At 37.2% G+C, this 27,093-nt stretch overlaps 1 protein-coding gene across 4 annotated transcripts in view; it reads right to left on the bottom strand.

Moving 5' to 3' along the window:
* The window catches only part of SLC38A11 (solute carrier family 38 member 11), a 51,056-nt gene extending 24,426 nt beyond the window's left edge, over nt 1-26,630 (bottom strand). For 2 of the 4 annotated variants that reach the window (XM_082691204.1, XM_082691205.1), the window contains exons 1-7: nt 26,476-26,621; nt 25,869-25,986; nt 23,565-23,639; nt 18,733-18,867; nt 17,547-17,612; nt 13,447-13,553; nt 11,412-11,491 (exon numbers count right to left, since the gene is read on the bottom strand). In XM_082691204.1, the coding sequence (XP_082547330.1) occupies nt 11,412-11,491; nt 13,447-13,553; nt 17,547-17,612; nt 18,733-18,867; nt 23,565-23,639; nt 25,869-25,986; nt 26,476-26,514 (620 nt within the window). In that variant the 5' untranslated portion in view covers nt 26,515-26,621. The other 2 variants (XM_082691206.1, XM_082691207.1) reach the window with 2 other exon arrangements.
* Between the last annotated feature and the right edge of the window lie 463 nt (nt 26,631-27,093).

The following is a 27,093-nucleotide window of genomic DNA, read 5'->3' as shown; positions in this document are numbered from 1 at the left end:
TCCTCAGACCTTACTAAAATGATTTTAAAGGAATTTAAAATGGAGATACATCCATGGAGGAGGGGATAATGGAAAAGAGCCATCGGTGGAAAAGACCTTTGGGAACAGGAAAGCAGATGCTTACATGGTAACTGCAGAGAATGGAAGAAGTAACAAGCACATAAAGGGAGCTCATGACGAAAAAGCTGAGACTCTCGTGTGTGCAAGACTCACAGACAACAAAAAGCTATGTCAGAGAGCTGGGGAAAATGGAGAAAATAAAGAAAAATTAAAGACATGAGATCCAAGGATAAGGCATCTAACACAAAAAAGAGGTAAAAAGGAAGCCTAGAATGACATTGGGGCAGGAAATGGAAATCAATCCATTCAGAAAGGAACAAGGAGGTGGAAGGCTCTGGGAGGGAGGTCTCCAGGAGAAATAATAAAATCTGTAGATTACCTTACATGTTGGAGCATTTGGGGAAGGAATAACAAAAATGATCAAAATCAAAAGCTAAACTAGGAGAAAATATTTGCAAAAGACACATCTCATGAAACACTCTTATCTAAAATGTACAAGGAACACTTAAAACTCAACAATAAGAACACAAACAATCCACATAAAAATGGGCCACAGACTTTAAAGACACCTCACCAAAGAATATATGAAAAGATGAACCATATCATATGTCATCAAGGAAATGCAAATTAAAACAATAATGACATACCACTACATACTTATTAGAATGGTCAAAATCCAGAACACTAACTACACCAAATGTTGATCATGATGGGGAGTAAAAGAGACTCATTCATTACTAGAGTGAATGCAAAATCACACAGCCACTTGGGAAGACAGTTTGGTGATTTCTTAAAAAACGAACACCCTCTAACCATACAATCCAGCACTTGCATTACTTGTTATTTACCAAAGGATTTGAAAACTTCTGTTCAGGCGAAAAGGTGCACACGATGTTTATAGCAGCTTTATTTAGTGGCCCCATCTTGGAAGCAACCAAGATGTCCTTCAGTAGGTGAGTATAGAGACTGTGGTACATCCAATCAAAGGAATATTATTTGGTGCTAAAAAAAAGTACTTTTAAGCCATGAAAAGACATGAAGAAATCTTAAATGCATATTGCTAATTGAAAGAAGCCACTCTGAAAAGGCTACATGCACACTGTATGATTCCAACTATATTTCATTTTGGAAAGGCAAAACCATGGGGACAGAAAATAGATCAGTAGTTGCTTAGGCTTGGAGGTTGGAAAAAGGGTGTGGATAGAGCACAGAGGATTTTTAGGGCAGTGAAGAAAATAGTCTGCTTGATAATATAATGATGGATACATGACATTATACATTAGTATAAACCCACAGAATGTACAACACAAAAGTGAACTCTGCTATAAACTATAGACCTTGATGATTATGATATACTAATCTGGGTCCATCAATTGCAACCAGTGTACCACTCGGGGCGGGGGTGATCTGGAAAGGGAGAGGCTATGCATGTGTGTGGATAGTGAGTATATAGAAAATCTCTGTGCCTTCCTCTTAAATTTGCTGTGAACCTAAAACTTCTTCAAAAAACCCTCAAAGTCTTTGAAAAAAAAAAAAAAAAAGAAAGAAAAAGAAAAAGCTAAACTGGACATCCAGGTAAACATGGTTAAAAACAGAATCAAAGGGGCACCTGGGTGGCTCAGTTGGTTAAGTATCTGCCTTCAGCTCAGGTCATGATCCCAAGGTCTTGCTTCTCCCTCTCCCTCTGCTGCTCCGCCTGCTTGTGCTCTCCCTTCTCTCTCTCTCTCTCAAATACAAAGATAAAATCTTAAAAAAAAAAAAAAAAACCAAAACACTACAATCAAAAGCAAGTATTTATTCTAGGAGAAAAAAAAAGTGTTCCAAAAGAGAAATATATAACTACTTTTGAATATGGTATTTATCTCCACATATTAGGGTATGGTCAAAAGGAAAGATAATTTTTTTTTATTTATTATTTTTTTTTTGGTACACAAAAGAGAATTAAGATTAGTTAGCCACAGCTGTGGACATTCTGTCATTCTGTACTCATCTTTTCTTTGGATATATATATTTTTTAAATGTTCTGTATTATTTATTTATTTAGTTAGTTTAGTTTTTTTTAAAATTTAAATTCAATTAATTAACATATAATGTATTACTTGCATCCTGGGTACAAGTCTGTGATTCATCAGTCTTATATAATACCCACTGCTCACTACAACACATACCATCCCCAATGTCCATCACTCAGTTACCTCACCCCCCTACCCACCTCCCCTCTAGCAATCAGTTTGTTTCCTAAGATTAAGAGTCTCTTATGGTTTGTCTCCCTCTCTGGTTTCGTCTTGTTTCATTTTTAAAAGGCAAGATAATTTAGGAGAGAGAAATCTTCATCTAGTATATAAGAAAAGCATGAGAATCCAGAAGTAACAGTTGACAAGCATATTATGCAGAAGTGAAGATGTAAATGTCAAAAGACACACTTGAAATAGAAAAGGATTTGGTATGAGGAGTCTCTATTTCATTAAAAGTCATTTATAATATTTGATTTTATAAAAATATGTGAATGTATTCTTTTGGGAAAAAATAAATCCAAATAAAGCACTACCAGGAAGAAGTAGGATCCTATAAAATCTCTTACAAAATTTCATATAGATCACAGCCACATAACAGAGGTTTACTATAAGGTTTAAATCATTTAAGGCACAATGCTTCAAGTGTTTTAGTGTATTTTACTATTAACAAAAATAGAGATTGGCTTATAGTGCTTTGCATCCTTGTATGGTAAATTATTTTCAAAAGAATGACTGCTTCCCTTACTCCAGAAAATCCAGTCAGATGCTTAGTTAAATTCTTTTCAGAAACCTTTTGTGGATATGGAGGTGGATGGGAGTGGGGAGATTTAGGGGAGATAAATTTACTTTGCAAAAGTATTTTAGTTTGGATTCTTGGATTCACATTTCATCCTATATTGAAAGGCAAACTCCACCTTATCTCCACAACAGCTGAGTAGTAATAAGGCAAAACAGCAGAAAGCAGGTCCCATCAAATAGATCTCCAGTCTTCACATACTTATGAAAACAAGCTTCAGGGGGATTGCTTCTGATCCCTAGAACGTCAGACCTCTGATCAGGAGGATCAAACATCCACTTCTGTGTAGTACCTGCCCAAACTCTTTTGGGCTACACGTAGGCACCTCCTGGATCATATGATCTCAGCAGAGCCTACATTTTTGCTAAGAGATTTACATATTAACCTCTTCAACCATACACATCCAGGGGTTAAGTGGTCTGGCTGGTCCACAAAGGCTCCCATTTCCTGTCACACCAGGAATTATACACAAGCTATTAATACATATGTAGGTCTGTCCACTTCCCCAGCTGGGGCATCAGCTGACAGCTCTCTGCCACCTCTTTGTTTCCAGTTCGGTTTCTTCTGACTCTCTTCTATAAACAATCGTGGTTTATGTCAACATATAAAGCTGTTCAAGAAAGTTCTTCTTGGGAATCACTCGAAAGTCAAAGCTGATTCTTTTTTTAAAAAAACAAATTTTATGTAAAGCTAATCTTGAATTAAAATTTACATAAAACATTATGCTGATTTTGGGGGGGGGCAAAATGTAATTTTGTTTTTTTATATGAATCCTACAAAAAGTTTGCACAACTTGGCACCATAAACATGACAAAGACTTCCTGTTTTCCATTTGGGACACCAATCACTTTTAATTCTTATTCTTTTATCTACTTTTTCCTTTTTTCCCACTATTGGCTCTAATTCCACTGTGAACTATTTAAAAGTTGGTGTTAACTGTTTCTGTGAGTTGGGGTTAAAAGGCAGAGATGTGAGGGGGCACGCTTCACTTTTTAATGGAATGAAAATTTGTTAGAATTACGAGTTGTTTTTGGTTCTCTAGTATGTTTATCACAAAATGTTATTAAATTAAAATACAATGTGAATTTCGGATCTGAGTTCCAGATAATTCTTTTTCAGTGGGTTCTCCTTGGGTTACACCATTCTTCACCTTACACATTGTTCCTGTACAATCTTCCAGACTCTCCTTAAACTCAACTTGCATTTCCAAAACACTGAATGACTTCTCCTTTGTTTTCTTCCCCATTCCAAGAGTTATTCAAAATTAAGATACTAAAACATTAAACGTTTATCATCCCAGACCTGCTTCCTCTCCTAGTTAGCAACTAGGAGTTGTTAAAAGAAGCTAGGGTCCTTCCTTCCTCTATGTTTCTATAGCGCCATGCTCTTAATTCTATTAAACAGTTTATTGAGGTTACCTTTTATGTGTTTATCTGCCCTACCTCACCCCCAATGAGTTATAAGGGATCCACAGACAGGGACTGTGTTATATTGGTCTTCATAGCCCCGGATCCTTAAAAAGGTGGCTGACCCAGTAAGTAAATGCTAATTGCCTAAACAGACTCTCCCATTTTCTCCCTTTGATGGTGAGTTTTGGACCATTTAACAGTCTGGTTGTTCAAGCGGGACACCTGGGCATCACCTTTCTCTTCTTCTTCTTCATTTCTACCAGCCTTGTGCTTATACTGTTCAGTTTTCTTTTGCTGGATGCTTGCTATAGATAGCTTCCTTCCAAGTCTTTGCACTTCTAATCTATCCTCACCTCTGTTGTAAGATGCATCCATTGATATAGAGACTTGCTCCAGTTGCTCTCCTGCTGAAGAAATAATGCCCCATCGGCTAAGGAACAAATTCAAATTTCCTAGCACTACACATGAAGTTTTCCTTCCTGTTGGTCTCTGCCAACCTGTCTACGATCATTTCTTTGCACAGTCTTGCCAAACTTTCAGCTCAGAATCACCAGTCTAGTTAGTTCTTAAACACAGAAGCCACAGAGGTGGTGGTGATGAGAGAATGGGCGTCAGTGGATCAGGAAATTACCAGCTTCAGTAGTTTTTCAAATGAGGCAACATGGGGATACGACTATCGTTAAAACTGTGATAAAATATATATTTGAGGAGTAATGTAAGCAAAATAGAGTTTTTGAGAAAATTCTCAAGGGCGGCACTTTATTTTCATTTGATAGTTCCTCAGCCAATGGCAGTAGCCCTCCTCTCCAAGTCCCTCCCAGTGTTAAAACCTTGAACTGCTTCTCCCAATATACACATCACATGTCTGGGTCTCACACTTCTGCCAGCAATAGATTTCAACCTCTCTCCACTTTCCTTTTTGATCCAACTAACACTCGTACATTTTTTCAAGCAGCAGATGACATATTCGCTTATGTTGAAATATTATTACCTGCCTACCCAGGTTGAACTAAGGGCCCTTTCTCTGTTTCCAAGGAACTTTCCCGTAAGTCCATGAATTATTATATTGAAATTCTCTTCCAAATGTCTATTTTCCCCATCCATAAACTATAGGTATCTAAGGTCAGGGACTGTGTTTTCTTCATCTTCATAGCCTGAATACCTAGGTAAGTGACTGGCATCAGCTAGATATTTCCTAAATGCTTGCTGACTGAAACAACAGACTGTTCTATTTTTGCTTTTTGGTTATGAATCTATATATCACAGACCAGTCTGACTTCTTCCTGGAAATAACAGACAGGTGGCAAAACTCACTATGGTAGCCATTAATAAAAATAATTGATGATGAGTGGAATAAGTTTGTAGCATGGAGTAGCCTAGACTATTCCTCCAGCTCCACTAGCATAGTGACTGGACTAATCTTCTCTGAGAATATATCGTCTTGCAGTTGTTTTTTCCTATTTGCTTGTAGGCTTAAGCCAAATGATGGTTCTATTTGTTGCTTCATGTATGCAATCTGTCTGGTTAAATATACCACTAATTCTAACAGTGTTGATGAAGCTTGGAGTTGAATGGTATTTTAGCAAATGAGTTAGCTGATTTTGCTAGCGTGGAAGTAGGGTTAGGAAAAATTTTTTTGACAGGGAATGCTTTTGCATGAAATTTTTATCATCCTAGGATAATCTTTATTGTCTCATTACTTCAAAAGTATGGTTAGTTAATTTCCAAGTTGAATCAACCAAAAACAGAAGGCTCAAGGGCCCCTTGGTTTATTCAAGGGATCATTTGACAATTTTTTTTGCTGCAATTCTACTTCTGTGTTAGGCACTGTGCTGAATAATGGATATATGATGCAGAAAAAGCAAATGTGACCTTGTTCTCATGGAGCTTACAATTGTCTGAAAGACATAAAATATGCAAGATAATTTAACATATAGTATGATTATTTTATTCCATTGTGTAGATCCCTTCTCACTTCCTGTGGTGAAACCTCCAAATATAACCAACTAAAATATTCAGGTTCTGAACATACCTCTGTCCACCACCCTCTGAGATAAAAACCTCATCTCTAAAAAACAGAGCCTACTGGCCATGTATATTCAAATGCCTTTCACTGGTCTTCAGAATGTAACCATATTTTACTCTCTATATTTGATCTTATTATTTCAAGAGGAAGAAGAAGCATCCCAATTCTTCTTTAAGGATTGCTCTTTATTATAAATTCCAACTTTTCAAGATCTCCTGGTGGACATGGGTTCCATCTTTTGGCTTGGCTTATAACAAGTAACAAGTTCAATATCTACCATGGTTAAAAAAAGAAAAAGTATTTGTTGGAGACCTTACTGTCTCAAGCCACTATTTTGTCATGTTATTTTCATTCCTTGATCCTCTTAAAAAACAAAAGGAGATGGGTATTTTTCCAATTCACTTCCCTATCATTCACTTGCATCTTAATTCTTTCTAACCTGATGTCTACCCATATCATTTGATTGCTACTCCTAAAGGTTACCAATAACCTCCTGTTAGCTGAAGTGGACATCTATAGCTTGTACTATGTTGGTGGCTACTTCCTCTTCTCCTGGCATCATTGCCTTGACTTTGGGACCACCTTTTCCTCTACTCTCAGTCCATGTGCTTTAAGGGGTGGGGGGCTGACCATATCCTTAGCATCAAGGGTAGGCATATAACATAAACCCGAGCAAGTCAGCGTAGGCCATGATGTTAGGGTTTGGGATCATAATGGGTCCTCACTGGAGGTAATCAGAACTAACACTGGAAGTAAGGTTGGAGGTAACATAAAGGGAAAGCTCATTGTCTTTTTAAGGACTTGGACTTGACTAGATGGATGAAATGGTTGTGCCACTGCCATCTCATCACAATGAGGGGAGAACCTTTCAGAAACTGGTGACAAAACAGGAATCAAAGCCAAGAAGTGAAAAAAAAAAGAAACCATGTCTGATTTCATTGATTAAACTCTTAAACGCAACCAAATCTAATAACAGGAATATTCATGTACTTTAAAGTTATAAGAGATAATAGATTTTCTTTTTTAAGCAGTTAGTTGCTGTCTTTTGTAACAAAAGGGCAATAACTTAATCATAAAAAATCAATGGCTAGTGTATGACAGAACTAATCATTTCCTTTTTCAAATATGCACCATTCCCCTATCTTTACCAATTTTTTTTTCTGATCCTTTTTTTAAATCTTCTCTAGATCCTCTTATGAGAGCATCAAACTGTAGAACTTCATGGCTAGAATGGATAAGGGGTAAAGAAACTAACATGCCTCAAGATCCTTGGAGATGGCACATTTTATGTGCATAAATGCCTGCTGAAAGTACGGACACACTTTTTGGAATTATATTTGGAATACCACATTAAGGATTAAAATGCTGTAAAAGAGATGTTAGATGAAGAGAAAATAATTGTAAATTTGGACTGCATGCTATCATTTCCATTCTGAATGTAAAGAATGGAATACTAATGAGGCACAGAATGAAGGTTTTCATAGTAATAATGCCCCCAATTGTAGTTTGAAAAAAAAGAAAGAACTGTCATTGCATTTTGATACTAGCACACTTTCTAGAAAGCAATTAAATTGCCTTGCCACCTCAGTTTTTAAGAAAGCAAAAGGTTAGAAAATACAATAAAAATGAACATTATTTCCAAAGAGAACTGAAAGTCATTGGACTAGAAGATATTTGAAATCATATCAAAAAGCAGAATTTATAGTCTTATGAGTTATAGAAAAGGAAATTGAATTGTGTTTTATTTTTAAAACACAACTACTAAAAAGATGTTTCCATAGTAACAAGGTCAACACCAGTAGCCATTACAGACCTTCCTCTTTTCTGATAGCGGGTTTAAAGATCTTTACCAAATACCATTTAAAAAGCCCTATGAAAAAGTACAGCTTTTCTGATCATTCTTCTGAACCAAAAATGAGGAAAAACACACATGGAGTATTGAATTTCTCATGTTTTATGGATTATAAGCATTCATGGTTGTCATATTTCAGAAAGAAGCCTGCCTGACTAGCTATTATGCCAACCCTTGAACATGGGATTTGATTAGCCTGATTGTAAATCTGGACAAACAGAAGTTGTTTGCAGTAGTATTCAAACAGAAATAAAAGGCAGCACATATTAAACACACACACACACACACACACACACACACACACACACACACGTCTTTAACATCTAAATATTGAAAGAGTTAAGTAAATAATCCCTGTTATTAGAAAAATTTCAAAGGCTCAGATGAAGTCTGATATCACTGCTCAAGGAAGGTTAGAAGATACAGACCACATTTTGTTTACAACAGAAATAAATAGCTCTTTGGCCATAAAATCAATTCATTTAGTACCAACAGGAAGCAGCCTCTCCTTCCTCTTTCCTTTGTATCAAGATATGCTAGGCTAAAGGATAGTCATTTGTGCTGCCTTATCTTCCCCACTAAACGGTGAGCCCCCCAGAGCAGAGATATTTTTTCTTTATATTCACAATAGTATCTCAAGCACATGTTGTATAAAAACAGTAAGTGGAGAATGAATCCTGAAAACTAATGGCACAACAGTGCCTAAAATAACACAAAATCTATAGACTATTTTTAGAAATGATATGTCAGTTCAAATGTGTACTCATGATTTTAATCTCTTGAAACCAAGAGGCTCTAGATGCGGGCTCACAAACTCACAGCTGCTTAATAATGAGTTGGTTCTTAGACCAAGTCCCTCAGAATCTCTGCAGGTGGGCCCTGGTATCAGTATTTTTTAGGTAATTCTAATGTGACGTTAGAGTTGAAAAATCATTGTTTTAAACTGCCCCCTTGGGGCTCAGTTAATGATTAATTTATTTATCTCCAACTTTTATCTACTTGGGTTTTTCTCCTCAATATTGCCTCACAGTACTGTATTTGCCAAATCTATAAGACCTTTTATTATAACCTAATAATTTATTCTCTAGAATCACTTTTCATAATAAAAGTTCCAATTAAAAAAGTTCTGTTTCGTGTGCCTGGGTGGCTTAGTCTGCCACTTGTCTGCCTTTAGTTCATGTCATGATCCCGGGGTTCTGGGATCCAGCGGTGCACTGGACTCTCTGCTCTGCGGGGAGCCTGCTTCTCCCTCTCCCTCTGCAGCTTCCCCTGCTCGTGCTCTCTTGCTCTCTGTCAAATGAATAAATAAAATCTAAAAATAAAAGTTCTGTCTTACACAATTAAAAACATTAACCAACAATTATTGTATTGTATTCTGTTCAATATACTTATTGGCTTTTTTTTTTTTTTTAAGAGAGAGGAGGAGAAGGAGGCAGGCTCCCTGCTGAGGACCCTGGGATCATGACCTGAGCCGAAGGCAGAGGCTTTAACCACTGAGCCACTCAGGCGCCCCACTCATTGGCTTTTTGTTGCATAACTTCAGCTTCTGAAAATCAGAGATGAATACCGTACCATTATAGGAGATACTAAATAAATGTCAATAGAATTTAACATAAGCTTTTGGGCTTTTATGCTTATCTTTCCTGGGCCTGGAATGCCTTTTACACTTTTATCTATCTGAAACAATTCAGATTCATCTTTCAAAACACCCAGATCTTTTTTTTTCCTCCAAGAAGCTCTTTCTGATCCAGACAAACTATTCAGCACTCTCTTCTTTGGTGCTGTTCCTGCTCCTAATGCTTCTATTTTGCACTTCTACTGCACTGCTGTTTCTTTTTTCTTCTTTTTTGTTTTTAAAATCTCTACTTGATTATGAACAACTTGCAACAGGTGCTGACTTTTGTCTCTGCTCTTTCTCTCACCATGCAGCAAAATAGCTAGACACAACAGGTATTCAGTATGCATTCACTAAATGAGAGAATAAATGGCCACAGCGAAGGGAACTAGGAGCGTTTCAAAACTGCTATTGCAGAGGACTGAATTTTGTCCCCTCCAAAAATTCATATATTGAAGCCCCAGCCCCTTTGTGCTGGTATCTGGAGATAATTAGGTTTAGAAGAGGTCTTGAGGACAGGGCATTCTTGATGGGATTAGTGTCCTTCTAAGTAGAGATACCAGAGAGCTTGCCCCCTCTCAAGGGATTTGCCCCGAGAAGATACAGCAGGAAGGCAGCTTTCTGCAGCTAGGCAGATAACCTCTCACCAAAACCTGACCATGCTGGCAGCCTCCAGGACTATGAGAAAATAAATTTCTGTTGTTTAAGATCCCTATAGTATTTTCTTCTGGGAGCCTGAGCTAAAACAACCATGAACTAGGATTCAGTTATTTGAAACATTAATATAAACAGGATAGATATTTATGCTTTTCTCTTTTATTTCAATCCTTTAAAAAATAGGTGTTTTTTTTCTAAGGAAAGATTATAGCAAATCCAATTAGACTATATGTTTCATAATTTCTTCCAAATAAATTTGAGGCACAATTTTTGGAACCTTCCTGGGAGACAAAGAAACCAGACATAAGCACATGAAGTTGCAAATGAAGTGATCTTGCAGGACAGTTAATCAATGGGAAAAAGAAGTTACCTTGGGAACCACATTATCACGGGTAGTTATTCAACAGGTTTCCTTTTCTTTCCCCCTCACAGGCAACATTCACAAGCTATCCCCATCAGTTCACAAATGACAAAAGCATTTTAACACAAAATAATCAAAGAATATAACCTCAGTAGAGAATAAAGTGTGGTTTGCCAAGTGATTACGTTTCCTCTAATGGAGAAAACTTCCACTATATTCTTTATTCTTCTCACTTCAGCCTATATTGGTGAAACTTTGTTAAGAACAAATCCATCACTGGGATAGATATAAAAATTTCTGCCACTTACCATTTTCCCTCCCAAGTGCTCTACTTCATTTCTATGTCTCATTATTCGAAATCTCTTCCTTATTCTAATTCTTAGGACCGGTCATTTACATACAAAGTAAACTCAGTTTAATTTCATCAGCCTTAGAGGGGCCAAATGGAAAATGCCTGTCTGCATAGATGTAATTATCTTCTCTCATTTTGTCCAACACTAAAGATAAATGGTGCTTCTGGTACCATAATTACTTTATACTTCAGCATTTACCATATGTCATATAAATATCTATGTGAAGGCTATAAATTAAAGACTAACCAATATAGCAACAAAACTTACATATATGGACCCAATGAGACTACCCTTGCCATTACAATTCCAAGAATCAGCGTTGTTAAAACTGTAGAAAGAAAAGAGATCTGCAAAAGAAAATGTAAAGGTATTATCAGTTTGGAAGAGAGATTATTGTATTGAAAATATTAGATGTTTCTCTTTTTACTTGAGTAAACATATATACAGCTTTTGTTTAGACAATCCTGTAGTAGTTTTTTCTTATAGACCATTGTTGATAATCTCAGGCATGTAACTTTTTATTGGAAGTGGTATTATTTTTTTCCCCAAATAGGGAGACAAGTATCATATATGACTAATCTTGCAACATGGCTTTAAATGTTTTTAGTGGCCTACTGAATAGAAAACAAAACTGGTGGTTTTAGTTTATAAAAGTCAAATGAAATTTGTTTCTTTCTCGGTCCTATTTAGGTGTTGACTTGTGCTTTTTTTCCTATCTATACTTGCTTCCTCTGCTTTTGTCTTTACCTTACCTTCCCCTATCAAGACACACCCTCCCCCAACACACACCCACTCACACACACTTTTGGGGTGCCTCTCTTTTTCCCTTCTGTTCTCTAGTTCTTTTAGTCTAGTTTTCCTATTTGATTCTGCCCTTTGGTCTGTGTTTCTAAAGTCTTTGCTTTTTCCTTTCTATTCTGTCACTATTTCAACTGGTTAAAATATAAACTGGTCTGGGTGTATATGTGTTCTGTGCACTCGTTATTATATCTGTGTTTCTGCCCTTAATTTTTTTTAATAAATGAGCACATTTTTTACTTCTTTCTCTAATAAGAAAAACATAATGTAAATTTGCTTTTATTTCATTTGGTTATCATTAGCCTTGTTTCCTGGGTTGTTGGTTTTTAACTAGAAAGAATGTTCTGTAATGAGTCCTCTGATCTAATGAGGAAAGGATTTTAAGTAACATTTCCAAGGTCACACAGAATGTGGCAGAAGAATTCAGATGCAAGCACCTGGACTCCAGATCAGGGCTCCTAGCTGCTCTGGGTTTACTCACTGGGAGATTTACTTCAATATTCCAAGTTGACACTTTTAAGGGACACCTTGGGAAAGATGTTCAGGTATTAGTAATATGATAGAATATTAGCTTTCTTTTCATGAATGCCTGGCCTTCTGCTCTCAGAAGATAGCATCTGTGCCTACAACATGGGAAATGGAAAATTGTTGATCATTTTAAATAATTCACAAAAAAGCTGCTTTTGATGAACTCTTGTTTATTTCTTGAAGTCCATTAGGGAACCAAGGTAGAGTGGTCAGAATACTTTGGAGTATCTCTTCACTCTCCGCTTTACCTGGAAGGACCATGGGTAACAGGACCAATAATAAGATCCTTAAGGAAGGATCTATAACTGTGGATACACATGAAACATCACAGTGAAAAGTAAAACTCACTTAACTTTTCAAATTAGAACATAAAAATATATAAAGAACCCTTTTTAAAAACTTCTCATCAGGATGCTTGGCATAATGTAGATATAATGCCAACAATATTCTGCATAAAATACAAACACTCCTTTAGAGTAAGGAAATAAAAATATGGATAGATAAAGGCTAATGATGCCTTATGGTAGTTAAAGAATTATTTTGTTGGTTTCATTAGAAATGCATCATCATTTTTCTTTAGCAATAAGATTTGTATACACTGATCAAATTCTCGTGAATTGAGCCAGGACATATTGATATTTAAAATACACCGTAGTTTACAAAAAAATTTTGAGTCAGTGAAGTGACTCATCCTTACTTCTTATACCTAGTCTAACTTTAAATTGTTTAAACCACTATCTATAAAAAAATGATAGAACATTTTTTCAGTAAATTAGACTTGGTATAAGTATAGTTCTTTTTATTTTCTAAATTGGAAGTATGGTGTCTGACATCAGAGTATCTGCCTTAGAAAGAAAGGTAAGAAAGAAACCAAGATAAATACTATAATTAAGAACTTGGCCACATAGACAGTAGTTTGACAAAATCAGTGCAGGTAACAAAGTGCATTTCTGAGCCTTTTTAAGATATAAGTTACCTTTCCAAGCTTCGCTATATCTCGATACAAGGACAAAGGCAGAGCAAAGGCAGCCGTGGAAAGCACAATAATGAAGTGGCGACCAATAAGCAAGTTTTCAGGGTCAACTAAAACACAATAAATATTATAAAGTCTTTATAGGTATGAGTTAACACACCAGCCATACAAGGAAACAGCCAAATATTTAAGGGCAAAAAGGACTTAAATAACTTTCAATGTTATCTAAATGACAAAGATTTTGAGTAAATAAATCCCACAAAACCATGTAAAAATTGAAATGACTCACAAAAATGTAAATATAATATAACTTAAGCGGGAACCTATAGTTCAAATAATCTTATAATATTTTTCATTCAAATTATTTTGAGCCTCCTAATCAGTCTTCCTCCTTCTACCCTTCCCGTGTCCCCTTAGAATATACTTTTAACCTAGAAGGTACAGAGATCTAAAAACACGATGTCACCCTTGGTCTAAAACCCTCTAATGGCAAATTCCTTTTCTTGGAAGTAAGCTACATGAGAGGAGGGCATGTTCTGAGGCTCTTTTTTTTTTTAATTTAAATTCTGTATCCTAGAGAAACTGAAACAGTAGGGCTTGAAACTTCAAGACTGGAGCCTTGGATAAAAATATCCTATTTCTGGGGCGCCTGGGTGGCTCAGTGGGTTAAGCCACTGCCTTCGGCTCGGGTCATGATCTCAGGGTCCTGGGATCGAGTCCCGCATCGGGCTCTCTGCTCAGCAGGGAGCCTGCTTCCTCCTCTCTCTCTCTCTGCCTGCCTCTCTGCCTACTTGTGATCTCTCTCTGTCAAATAAATAAATAAATCTTAAAAAAAAAAAATCCTATTTCTATACTTTTATTGAGAAAGAAGTGGTTTCCCTGAAGAAAAGTAGACAGAAGCAAAATAGGTAAGCCATCGGGAAGATCTGCTGAAACCAGTATACACTGCAGAGTCTTGGCTGTCACAATGAGTACATAATTGTGTATTGTTGGGGAGGCGGCTTGTATGTGCACATGCACTTATCATAAAATACAAGCAAAAATTGTAAACATAAAATAAGACAAACTTCCAAGGATTTATATATTTTTAAGGCTGTGCTAATCACAGTGTTAAGTATATATGGCTAAATAGCTATTTCAAGGAAGATACCATTGCTTACATTTTTTAGCTCCTATTGAATTCCTTCAAAGAAGGAATATCATTATGTTTTGGAAATGTCCCCAGTGGTACCAAGTCTTTGTTCATTTATTTCTGCAAAGTCTAAATTCTACAGAATAAGCAAGTGAATGTGGTTAAGAAAAAAAAAAAAAAGAAAGAAAGAAAAGAGGGGCACCTGGGTGGCTCAGTGTGTTAAAGCCTCTGCCTTCGGCTCAGGTCATGATCCCAGGGTCCTGGGATCAAGCCCCACATCGGGCTCTCTGCTCAGCAGGGAGCCTGCTTCCCCCCCCCTCTCTGCCTGCCTCTCTGCCTACTTGTGATCTCTGTCTGTTAAATAAATAATAAATAAAATCTTTTTTAAAAAAAAAGATAAAAAAGAAAGAAACATATTACTGGGAAAAGTAAGTGAGACTAAATTTTCTCATATGGTTAATAACCTCACTTATAGGGACGTTTCCAGATACAATTTCAAAGTGGTGTAAATGTGACATGCTTATATATATACTGTAATAAAATAATCATGAATATTTGCTTAACTCAGATATAACTAAACAATCATCATAAAGTTGTGAATCAAAACACTAAAACAGGAAGTTCAAGTTCCAGAAACCTTGAACTCAACTATTTACATATTTCTGGTGAGCATAATTTGAATTAAATTACTTGTCTATTTGTTTCTGTTTACCCTTTCAAATCATTTGCTTTACCAATATGTTTGGTAGAAAATATAGATTTCCTTCACTAAGAAAATTCTAAGTCCTAGAAAAGTACTGAAATAGAATGCTATGAATAGTAGAGAGGAGCCTAGTAACAGAGGATTTCTATTACCATAAAGGACATTTTTAAATAAGGATCTAATGGTGAGATCTATTATTTATCCTGATCTTCTGACAAAAAATACACCTTAATAAGCATTTAAAATGAAGATAAAGTGATAACAAGATTTTTCTAAATTAATATATGCTCCTTTGAAAGACCAAGACGACAAAGGAAACAAAAATCTCATGAATGCTGTAATTAAAAGATAATCACAGTTTACATGTGAATATATTTTTTTCTTGTTTTTTCCTTAGTTGGTTATGAAAATAGAAAATTTACATAATTAGGTCAAATTTTATATATGACAGTATATTCTATGCATTTTTCCTTAGTATTCTATCCACTCTCATGATCTCAGTTTATGAAAGCATGATTCGTAGTTGGTGGCTAGAATGGAAGATGTTGCTAAGAGCTAAGAGCATTGGGACAGCCTGCTACATGCCAAGCGCTGTCTGTATTACCTCTGTTGTTTCACACAATAATTCTATGAAGTAGGTGATACTCCACTATTCAGAGATGAAGAAACTAAAACTCGGAGAGGGCACTGACCTTCTTAAGGTCACACAGCAAGCAAGCAGTGGCTCTGTGACTGGATGCTCAAGTTTCCCTGATTTCTGTTTCCACTAAACTCTATGAAAGGAATAAGTCCAATTTCTAGTTTTAGGTTTTGTTTTATTTTGGTTTGTTTTTCTCAAGAAGGAGTGATTCAGCACTAAGAGGAAAGGTGTTTTTACATCATTTTCAACTATGATAACAGCTATAGAGTAGGTCACTATGAAATGAGGAATGTGTAGTATGGTGAGAAGCCCTTCAAAACAAAAAGGCTCTTGGAATTATTCAAATTTCCATGATATGGTGAAAGGCTAAAGAGGGAATGGGGCTGTGCCACATGTTGAAATGGTCTGCTTGAAATGTTCAAAATGGTTTTTCAGAATCATACCAAACGAAACAACCCAAATGTCCCTCCACTGGGGGACAGACAAACTGTTGTACATTCATATGATGGAATACTTCTCAGCAATTTAAAAAAAAAAAAAAGAGCAAACTTCTGATACAATGCAGAACTTGGATTAATCTCAAATGCAATATACTAAGTGAAGGACACCAGACGTGAAAGGCTACGTGCTATATGATGCCATTTATTTGTCATTCTGGGAAAAGCAAAACTAGGGAGAGGAATCAGATCAGTGGTTGCCAGGAGCTGTAGATGAGAGAGGGTTTGTACACAGGCAAATAAGGAAAATTTTGGAGGGTGGGTAAAGGAATTGTTCTGTATTTTGATTATAGTTGTGGATATGTGACTATAAGCATTTGTTAAACTATATGTTACAGAACTAAACATTAAAAAGGGCTAATTTGGGGGCACCTGGGTGGTTCAGTGGGTTAAGCCTATGCCTTCAGCTCAGGTCATGATCTCAGGGTCCTGGGATCGAGCCCCTCATTGGGCTCTCTGCTCAGCAAGGAGCCTGCTTCCTCCTCTCTCTCTCTGCCTGCCTCTCTGCCTACTTGGGATCTTTCTCTGTCAAATAAACAAATAAAATCTTTTAAAAAAAAATAAAAAGGGTTAATTTTACTATATTAAATTATATCTTAATACAAATGATGGAGAAAAAAGTCAGCTTGCTTATTTTAGAAGTGGCATAGTAAAAACAGTACATGAAAAATGTTACTACATAGAGTTGGTGATATGTAGCATAACACGAATTGTAATGATACCCTTTAAACAGCTAAATAAGAACTAAAATATCTATAAAAATAAATTAATGCTGAGGGATGCCTGGGTGGCTCAGTTGGTTAAGCCACTGCCTTCGGCTCAGGTCATGATCCTAGGGTCCTGGGATCAAGTCCCACATCAGGCTCCTTGCTCAGTGGGGAGCCTGCTTCTCTCTCTGCCTCTGCCTGCTACCCTGCCTGCTTGTGTTCTCCCTCTCTCTCTCTGACAAATACATAAGTAATTAAAATCTTAAAAAAAAAAAAAAGATTAATGCTTTACGATCAGAATGGATCATGGATATTGCCAGATACTTGAAGTTATCCAACCCTTCCACTTGTAAGTATTTTGGTTGTAAATTATTATGAACCATATTAACTATGAATAACACATAAAATAAGTACATGGACTTACCTCCTGGAATTCTTTGGAAGACTTTGCTCAAAGTATCTCCAGTTATTATGTTGTAACTTATCATAGCTAAAAACAATTAAAACAATAGTTGCCAAGAAGCCAGCATATATTTCATCATGAATATTTTGATTTTTTTTGCATTTAACACTTTATTTTTTTCCCCAAGTTTTAATTTAAATTCCAGTTAGTTAACATACAGTGTAATATTAGTTTCAGGTGTAGAATTTAGTGATTCATCACTTACATACAACACCTGGTGCCCATCACCCGTGCCCTCCTTAATACCCTTAAGCTATTTTGAAAGTAATCAGTTATTCCCAAATATTGGCATAACCCCACCTCTTTCAAATATATATTGTGACTATAAATATGTATAATTTCAAAAATAACTAGTCAACAAATATGCGGGAGAATATCAATTTATGTTACAAAAACATCTTCACTTCATGAATTCTTTCCAGAACAACTTTAAGTAACAGTGTGTTTCCGTAGTCATTTAAAATGTGATTTTTTTTCAAAGATTTTATTTATTTATTTGACAGAGATCACAAGTAGGCAGAGAGGCAGGCAGAGAGAGAGGAGGAAGCAGGCTCCCCGCTGAGCAGAGAGCCATATGCAGGGCTTGATCCCAGAACTCTGGGACCCTGACCTGAGCCGAAGGCAGAGGTTTTAACCCACTGAGCCACCCAGGCACCCCTTAAAATGTGATTTTTGTTATTAAAGTTCAGTTTCCACATATGTTTTCAGGAATACAAGCATTGCTCTAAGTGAGGAACAATAATAGAAAATTGTGAAGGCTCCCAAATATTCACTCATTTGAAAAAGTCAGATTTGGGGGAAATACATTCTTAGCCTTCCATGGAGACATAAGGAGCTAATGGTTTGACCAATAGCTTCTGTATTACTGATTTTAAAAAATGATGTCGATTTGGTTGTTGGTGAATGTTAACATTTTATGTAAGAAGTGCTAGGGGACATGTTCACATTATAGTGCAGATTTAAACTACAAGTTGGCCTTGTACATGCCTTCCACAAACCCTTAGATTTTCAAAACAACATATTTCAGCTTCAGAAGAAATCTGTAATTTCACCCATTCATTTTTATTCTCCTATTAAAACTACCTTCTTCAGAAATAGTTATATGTTTATGAAAGAGTTACACTTTCCATTTTCATGTTCAACTTACCAATGAAAGGATAAAAAAACTGAAGAACAGAGAGGAGGATATATCCTGGAAAGCCGAAGGTTTTATTGACCAAAGATTGGTAAGTGTCTGTTCCAGAGAGGGCCCCTCCTTTTATCAGTAAAATAAGGGAAAAGTCTGTGGCAAAAAGAGCCATTAAAGAAATGTCAGACATTTAATACAAAAGTTTTTTGTGTTTTGACTTAAAGAAAGGATCTTTGAAGAGTTCAGTTTAATGCTACAGTCAGTTGGCTTGGCAAGGCTTACTTTCCTTTCATAAAACATTACCTTTCATGAAACAGTAGTGTTTCCAGTTATATATTTTTCAGTTGAGTTGCAAATACACTTAACATATCTGTGCAATGACCTGGACAGAAGAGGGTACACAGACTAGAGTCAAAGCATCAGGTTTTACTTTCCCAACCCAGCTAGTGTAACGACTATTAACAGGCTGCACCTCAACTGTCCAAACAGCAGAATGTAGGTAATTAAATATATCATAAACGTTCAATGTGTGAAAACCAAGAATGAAAAATGATGTAAGCATTCAGAAAAAAAATAGATTGAGGAGAATCAGATCATTTGTTTTATAATGAAATACTACTAGTAGCTCCCTTTTATAGCTATGGTTAAGAGAATGACACTTGAGTTGTACTGGGTACACAGCTATGCACAGGGTGTGGTTCTTGTTTTTTCTTTTTTCTTGCTCATGCTTCCATCACAGTTGATTTTTTTTTTTATCCTTTAAATAATTTGGAAATCCATTAAAATACAAAGAAGAAAACAGAAATCATTGCAATGTGTTTTCCACCTTGATTCCCTCCCAAATCATTGAACTGTCTTTCAACAAATTCACCAATGAGCTCCAAGTTGATAAATCAAATTGACACCTCCTAAATCTTAATCTAATTTGCTACCTCAGTAGCACTTTTTTTTTTTCTGTTTATTATTCTCCTTTTTCAATCACCTTCCCTTGGCCTTTGTGACATCACTTTCTTTTGGATCTTCTCCCACATTTTCTAACAATCATATAGTTTTTCATCAGTTTCTTTTACTCTGTTTAAAGCCTGGATTCTTGGACTTTTTTCTCACTCTTCAAAATGTCCTACTATGATCTTATTCATGCCTCAGCTTTAATTTTCACACAGATGTTATTAATTCCTAAAACTTCATCTTCAACCCAGACTCCTCCTAAACTCCAAATTTCTCTATCTAGCTATCTAACAAACATTTATCTTGGAGATCTCATAGATATCGCAAATTCAAATGTCCGAATTCAAATTTATATATTTGTTCTGGAACCTGCTTCTCCATCTTATTTCTCCAAACTGTGAACAGAACCAACAGAAATTTGAGTATCACCCTAGACTTCTCATTACCCATCACCAGCTACCTTCTTTTGGTCACCAAATCCATTAACAATTGCATCATAGATTATTCAATGATATCCCCTCATTTCTAATCTCTACTCTATTTTAGGGTTTTTATCATTTCTCATCTAGATTACTGTGAAAACGTCTATTCTCTCATCCTCCAATGTGGCCTCCCTTCAAAACACTTCTAACATTCCCACCCTACCAAGATTTTCTTGACATCCCTCTTCTACCAGATGCATCTGACCACACCATAGATCTGACCTTGTCTTCTGCTTAAAATCCTCCAGGGAAATCCTCTAATACTTTCAGATAAAATAATCCTTTTCATGGGGCAGAGAAAATTATTTATTAGTTATGTGATCTTGGGTGAAAAACTTGACTTTCTTTAGTCTCTTCTGTAAAGTAAAACCATACAGTGAAACTTGAAAAGTCTGTGAAGATTATGATGTATCTGTCTACCACAATGCCTGGCAAGTTATGGAGGCTAAATGAATGAGAACTGGTGTTACTTTTGGCTATTTTCTATAGGCTGCATCTGGTGGTGGAGAAAGCACTGTATCTGGAGTCTGATAATAATAACGATGAGAGGAACCACAAAAATACTAGCAAATACTTTTACAACACTTTTTGCATGCCAAGCTTTTTTCTAAATGCTTTATACATATTAACTTGTTTAAGCTTCACAACAACTCTAAGTAGGTGCAATTATTAGCTCCCATTCCCCCCTTTAATAAATGGGAAAAGAGGCACAGAAGGCTAAGCAAATTGCTGAACTTCACAGGGCTAGAAATGAAGAGTTAGGACTCAGATCCTGGTAGTCTGGCTCCAAAATCCATGCACTTAATAAAAGTTTCAACTCTGTTGCTAGTAACTGGTGACTCTGGGGAGTCATTTTAACCTGCTAAAGTCTCAGTTTCCTTCTCCACGAAAGTAGAACACGAACACCTAGTTCATAAAGTCAGAAGGATTAGATACAGCGGCTGCATTATGCTCAGCATCAAGCTAGTCCTCAGGAAGTGGTAATGATTATCATTCCATGGGAGCCTTCATAAACGCCTCTGCAAACCTCTAACTTCCTCCCTCTCCACTCACAAACATCAACCCTATGCTTAAGCAGATGGAATCACTCACACAGTTCTTTTACGCATCTCCACATTTCCATCTCCTCAGAGTGCCCTTCCATTTTCTTTACTCAGTAATAAACAGTCAGTGGAGGTGCCTCCTTGTCCCCAGAACATATTTGCTTTTTTGAGACTGGGTTAAATGCCAATAGCGCTATCATTTTGCACCTATCAGTATGTATATTTGGACAATAAAAATTATTACACTCTAACCAACAAATAGGAAAATCATAAATTAACAGAAACATTTGTTGTAAATAATTGGTTCTTATTCTACAACATTTCACAAACATGAAAATAGGTCTTAGAAAAATTAACTGCTGAGCTGGACATATCTCATTAGAGACTTAAAAAGACAAAATAATAATTATAGAGAAAAACCATTGTTTTTTAAAGTGTCAATTTAAAGAAAGATTTAGTATTATACCTTACTTGTAGATTTTCCTCTTAAAAGCATAATTAAGAAATAAAATGAATCATAGTCTATGCATTTTATTGCTTCTGTGTGGTCATCCTTTATTCATCAAAATCATTTAAAGATTTTGATCATGCAACTGAACTAACAAGAGTAACTAATTTCTACTGATTAATAAACTTGCGATATATAACTTTTCAAAGGGCTGCTCACAGTCATTGCTGCAAGTATATGAATAGCATAAGTTGAGAAAGTTATTCACATTATGACTTATTTGTGTATAATGTGACTTAATTCACCTCAAGTATTTAATTCTTAGGTGATACACATTTAACATTTTTTTTCCTACAGTTTACAGTGTGCGCAAATGTTTACTATGTACTTAAATAAGCCAGGGTTATTATGCCCGGGTGGAAATTAATTATTTGTCAGTGCTGACTGGGAAACAGGAAATTAAAAATGACAAGGGTAATCCTTGAGTGGGATTTTTTAGTGTGGTGAATGCTCTCGTGAATGGAGTGTAGTTTTTAAACACCAACAACTAAGCAGTGTTAGGGGTCCCAAGTTTCTACATTATGGATGGTAAGTGACAAAGTAAGAGCTGTACAGGCTCAAAGTAGTTTAGGTTTGGGAAGAACAGGAGGTGGGAAGAAAAGAGGGAGGAAGGCAGTCCAGTGCTTTGGCAACTCAGACTGTGGTATCTATAGCATGCTTTATTCCCTCTTCCTCAGCCTGAGGGGGAAAAAATGGCAGAGTTACAGGCTGGCCTTCAAAACCCGAGATTTTATGAGGACATGGCATCTCCATCAGGGTCTCCGGAAGCAGAGCTGAGTCAGAGATTTTGGGATGCGGGACTTTGAGGAGAGCTCTTCAAGAGAATGGGAGTGACAGGTTAGGGCTGGAGAAACAGTTTGGCATGGAGGTTGTCTCTGGGGGAGAGTAGCTGCACCTGCAACACGCATTGGTCTCTCCGGGTGCAGGTGTGCCTGTGTGTGAGCACGCACGCACAGCTTTTGTGTTCCTAATAGGCAGTCATTGGCTGAAGGCTGTGGGGAAATGGTGGCTGGGGATCATAACTTCACAGGAAGGTGGTGCCATCGAGAGCCAGGTCAACACTGAAAAAACAAGGCTGGGGTGTTTTGCATTCCCCGGTAAAAGGGCAACTAAGTGACCACACATAGTGGCCACCGTAAAAAGAACCACTGCAGGTGGTATCTGTTTGTGATCACTGCCTTTTCTAGTGATTCTAAGGTAGAGGAAGGACCCTGTGGTTGTCATGAGGTGCACTGGTGGCATGACAGGGCAGGGATGAGAAGAGCAGAAAGAGGAGGTGACTACGAGTTGTACAGCCTGCACTCAGATGGAGGAATGGCAAAACATGAGTGTGAACGGACAGGTTACATGGAAAGAAGGAAGCAGAAGTGATACAGAAGCACCTTATTGCTTAAACATAGTGGCAGGCAGGGAGCCTGGGCAGGTACAGGAGAGGTGGGGAGTGGGTGGTGAATCCACTGGCTGAACACCAGGCCTTTCAGTTGCACCTGCACCAAAATAGCTAGAAAATGTTGCTCATTCGTGTACACCTGCCTAAGGTTTTTGTGGGAAAGGAAGGCCTGGTTGTCTACAATTTCAAAGCAGTCTCTTTCAGCATTAATCAGCCTTTAAAATGGCTCCCCCATCTACACTCTATGCATAAAGTGAAAAAGGCACATGAAAAGGGTTTAGGCTTGGTAATATATAATGCTTTTCTAATCTGTTCAGAGGATTAGCAGGAAAAGTAAATCTCAGACGTAAATGTCTGAATTCTTTAGAGTTATTTGATGCACTTCTAAATTAGGAAGTTCAATTATTGTGTGTGTGTGTGTGTGTAATCATCATTGCATAATTTAATTTGCAGGAAAAAGCAATTATGTAGTATTTTACCTGTAACATATGAAACCCCGAATAAAAGTAGTATTCCCAGAGGAAAGCCAGCTTGCTTCATTGAATAAGGCAACCCTGGAAAAATATAAAACGCCCCACCCATCACATTAATAAAACATATAGAAATATAGAAACTTCCCCCCCAATTCCTGTGTATACAGGCTAAGTAAACTGACATTTTATAGGGCATGGTTGTAAACAGTGCATATAGCTACTCAAATTAAATGTTAGCACATTAATGTTATTTCCAGAATAAAATGCAAGCTAAGGACAGGTCAAGAGAGCAAGTTCTTAAGGTGATGGAATAAGAATAAGAAAGCAAATGAAAAACAGATGCCAGTTCACACAAATAATGTTCACTTCAGGGTCAGGAGGGAATATGACCTTGAATATACTAAAGTAATGAACTAAAGCTTTCCTACACACTAGCTGGGAAAGCAGAGACAGTAATAAGAACACGAAAGGATTATGGGATGTAAGGAAAGACTGACTCCAGAATCAAAGTGAAGAGAAAAACGAGAAGACAAAAGTATTTTTTATTATTTAATAATTTTTAATTTTTTTTTTACTATTTATGTATTTTTTAAAAAAGATTTATTTATTCATTTGAGAGAGAAAGAGAGAGCAAGAACAGGAGCAGGGGTAAGATCAGAGGGAGAGGGAGAAGCAGACTCCCCCCTGAGCAGGGTGCCCCATTCTGGGCTCCATCCCAGGACCCTGGGAGCAAGACCTGAGCCGAAGGAGATGTTTAACAGACTGAGCCACCTGGGCACAGCAAAAGTGTTTTTAATAAATCTGAAGGGGTATAAGAAGGTATTTCTTATGAATTTCTTTTGGAAATGGTCAATTTTAGATTATGGGCAATAACGTATTTAACATAAAACACATTTAAAATATATCCACCCAGAACTTTTATTCTCTAGAAAATTTTCCCTTAAAAATCTGCTGAACATAATTAAGAGATACTTTTTAATGTTGCTGGCATGAATCAGCTTAAACTTCAAGAATTAACTCTGGAAGTCTGCCAGGTGGAGCTGTCTACAACTCCCTAGTCCATAGGGGTAGAATTTCAAACAAATCTTTGCCCCTACTTGATTACTTTGCCTAATGTACCTCTATTTTCTGTGCCATTAAAAAGAACATTTGTATATGGAAGCAGGTAGCATCAAGAAACATATTAGCTTGCAAAAAGTGAAAAAAGTAACTCAATTCAGATAAATGTTCAGTGATGACTGTAATTAAAATGTTAAAACTTTACAGGAAAAAGTAGTGTTCTTAATGCATATTGCAGGATTTTGTTTTGTCCTTGCTTTTTCTTAAATTGGATGTTTTCAAATAAAAGAAAGAATAATTAGGGATGCTTGGGTGGCTGAGTTGGTTAAGTGTTTGCCTTCAGCTCAGGTCATGATCTAGGGGTCCTGGGATGGAGCCCTGCAGCAGGCTCCCTGATCAGAGTGCAGCCTGCTTCTCCCATTCCTGCTGCCCCCACCACTTGTGCACACTCTCTTTCTTTCAAATAAATAAATAAAATCTCAAAAGAAAGAAAAATCAGCACTGAAAAAATAATTGCCTTAATTACTATAATGCAACACACTTTATTTTGTCAGAACTTTCCTCTTGGTTCAAACTGGGAAAATATGAGCTGCTCATTTCTTTCATGCTCATTGTCTACCATGAATAATCTATTGATTATTTGCTCCTTTGTTAAAAAAAAATCTATGCATTTTCATTTAACCAATATCTACTTATTGATTAAATGATACTTAAAATTAATAGATCATTATAAGTTTGTACTTTAAAATTAAAACTGTATAGATAGGTAAGGAAATACTGTTTTGTATTTAATTTTTCACAAGATTGTTGTTTTCACATTAAACTTATGTACCTTCAACACTTCCAAATATCTGGAGATTTACACTCTAGAAGGTCACAGAAAGGTGGTTTAAGTAATGGTAGATATTTCAGGAAAAGGGAAAAAGTATATTAGGTAGTATTATCAATTGACCATATAGCCCATAAAAATAAATTTGGCATATCCCATATGCAGTTCCTTAATCTACCACATACGAAGGATGCTCTCAAATGAGGAAAAAGTCTGAATCACAGACCCATCTTCAGCATAAAAGACGTTGGTATGATTCACATAGTTACATTGGAAAAAAGGGAAGGTTTTTATGGGAAAAATTACCAATTTTATTAAGATTTTTTTCCTTAACAATAATCAATGCTAGTAACATGGTAAGCATTTTAAATTTCATCTTTTCACTTAAAATTCAAAACAAAACAAAACAAAACAACACTTACCTATTATACCAGATCCTATAATCGAGTTGACAACGTTAAAAACAGCTGTGAACTGGTGATAAGTTTTCCCTTTGTGCTTCTGTTCAGAAACGAGGGTTTCTCTGTCATCTAGATTGCTCTATTTTAATATATAAGATGGCAATTAAATATTCACTAGGTCAAAAACTTAGAAAAGTGTCAGACACATATGCAACGCAGGACACCCCCACGACGTTAGTAGTAATAATTAGTAATGTCAGTAACTATAAGAACATAATGACTAAGAGTAACAGGTAGTTCAACAGAGCCTCGTAGACAAACTCCGTTCTAAAATGTCCCAATTACAGCTGCGCCAAGTTCAAGGACTGCGGCACGGAATCCCAGAACACAGGATCTGTTAGGGAGTCAATGATGCGATTTTGTGAGATTAAAGGGGTTATATTGAAAAGTGCCTGTCAAGAAGAAAAAAAAAAAAAAAAAAAAGTCAGATGGAGGCAAAACTTTTTCTCCTGGAGAACTTTCCGCGGTGCTAAACCAAGACCCCGGTGAAGTCCGCGGCTCTCTATTGCAGGCTGAGTGAAACTGGAAAGGACCTGGCTTCAGAAGCTGCCCCACGTCGCGGTTTTACCTGCGGCGGGATGACGGGCCCCTGTGCCTGGTAGCCCATGGCCGCTACAGAGTCCTCAGCACGTGGAAGGCTTGAGGGCCTCGGGAGCCTAGTCAAGCCTGCCCAGCCTCCTCGGCGACCTCCCCCAGCTGGAGTTCGCGCGCACGCGCGCACGCGACGGGAGAGGGGAGCGAGCCGTCCCGCCGTCGCCCCTGGCCCCACCTCCTCGGCTCCCGCGGCGCGCGCGGGCTGCAGCCCAGAGCTCCCTCGGCGCCCGGGGCGCTTTCCTCCGGGAGCTTGCCCGGCCAATGCACCTTCCTTCTGCGAGGGCATGCTGCAGGATGTTTCTGATGTGGGCGGCTCTCTTTCCCTGCACCCTCCTTTCCCACCCTACCTCCAGTTGGGAAGTACAGTGTGTTCCGCCCCACGCCGCCTTGTCCAGATTGGGAAGAGTTACGGTGCCTTCATTTGAGTCCATTCCACAGTGAGCAGCTTTTTGGCTGGAGACTGACGTCCAGGTAAGACCGCAGTAGTACCTCTGCTCCAGTGGAGCATCGTCTCTTACTTAATACCACCTCCTCCTACTCCCTGCACATCTTCTGCATCACAGATGCTACAGGAACATGTAGGGCTTTTATT

Source organism: Mustela nivalis, assembly GCF_964662115.1.
Source record: "Mustela nivalis genome assembly, chromosome: 11".
Taxonomy (NCBI): domain Eukaryota; kingdom Metazoa; phylum Chordata; class Mammalia; order Carnivora; family Mustelidae; genus Mustela; species Mustela nivalis.
The sequence above is the reverse complement of the archived record's forward strand: the minus strand, read 5'-3'. Positions and strand labels throughout refer to the sequence as shown.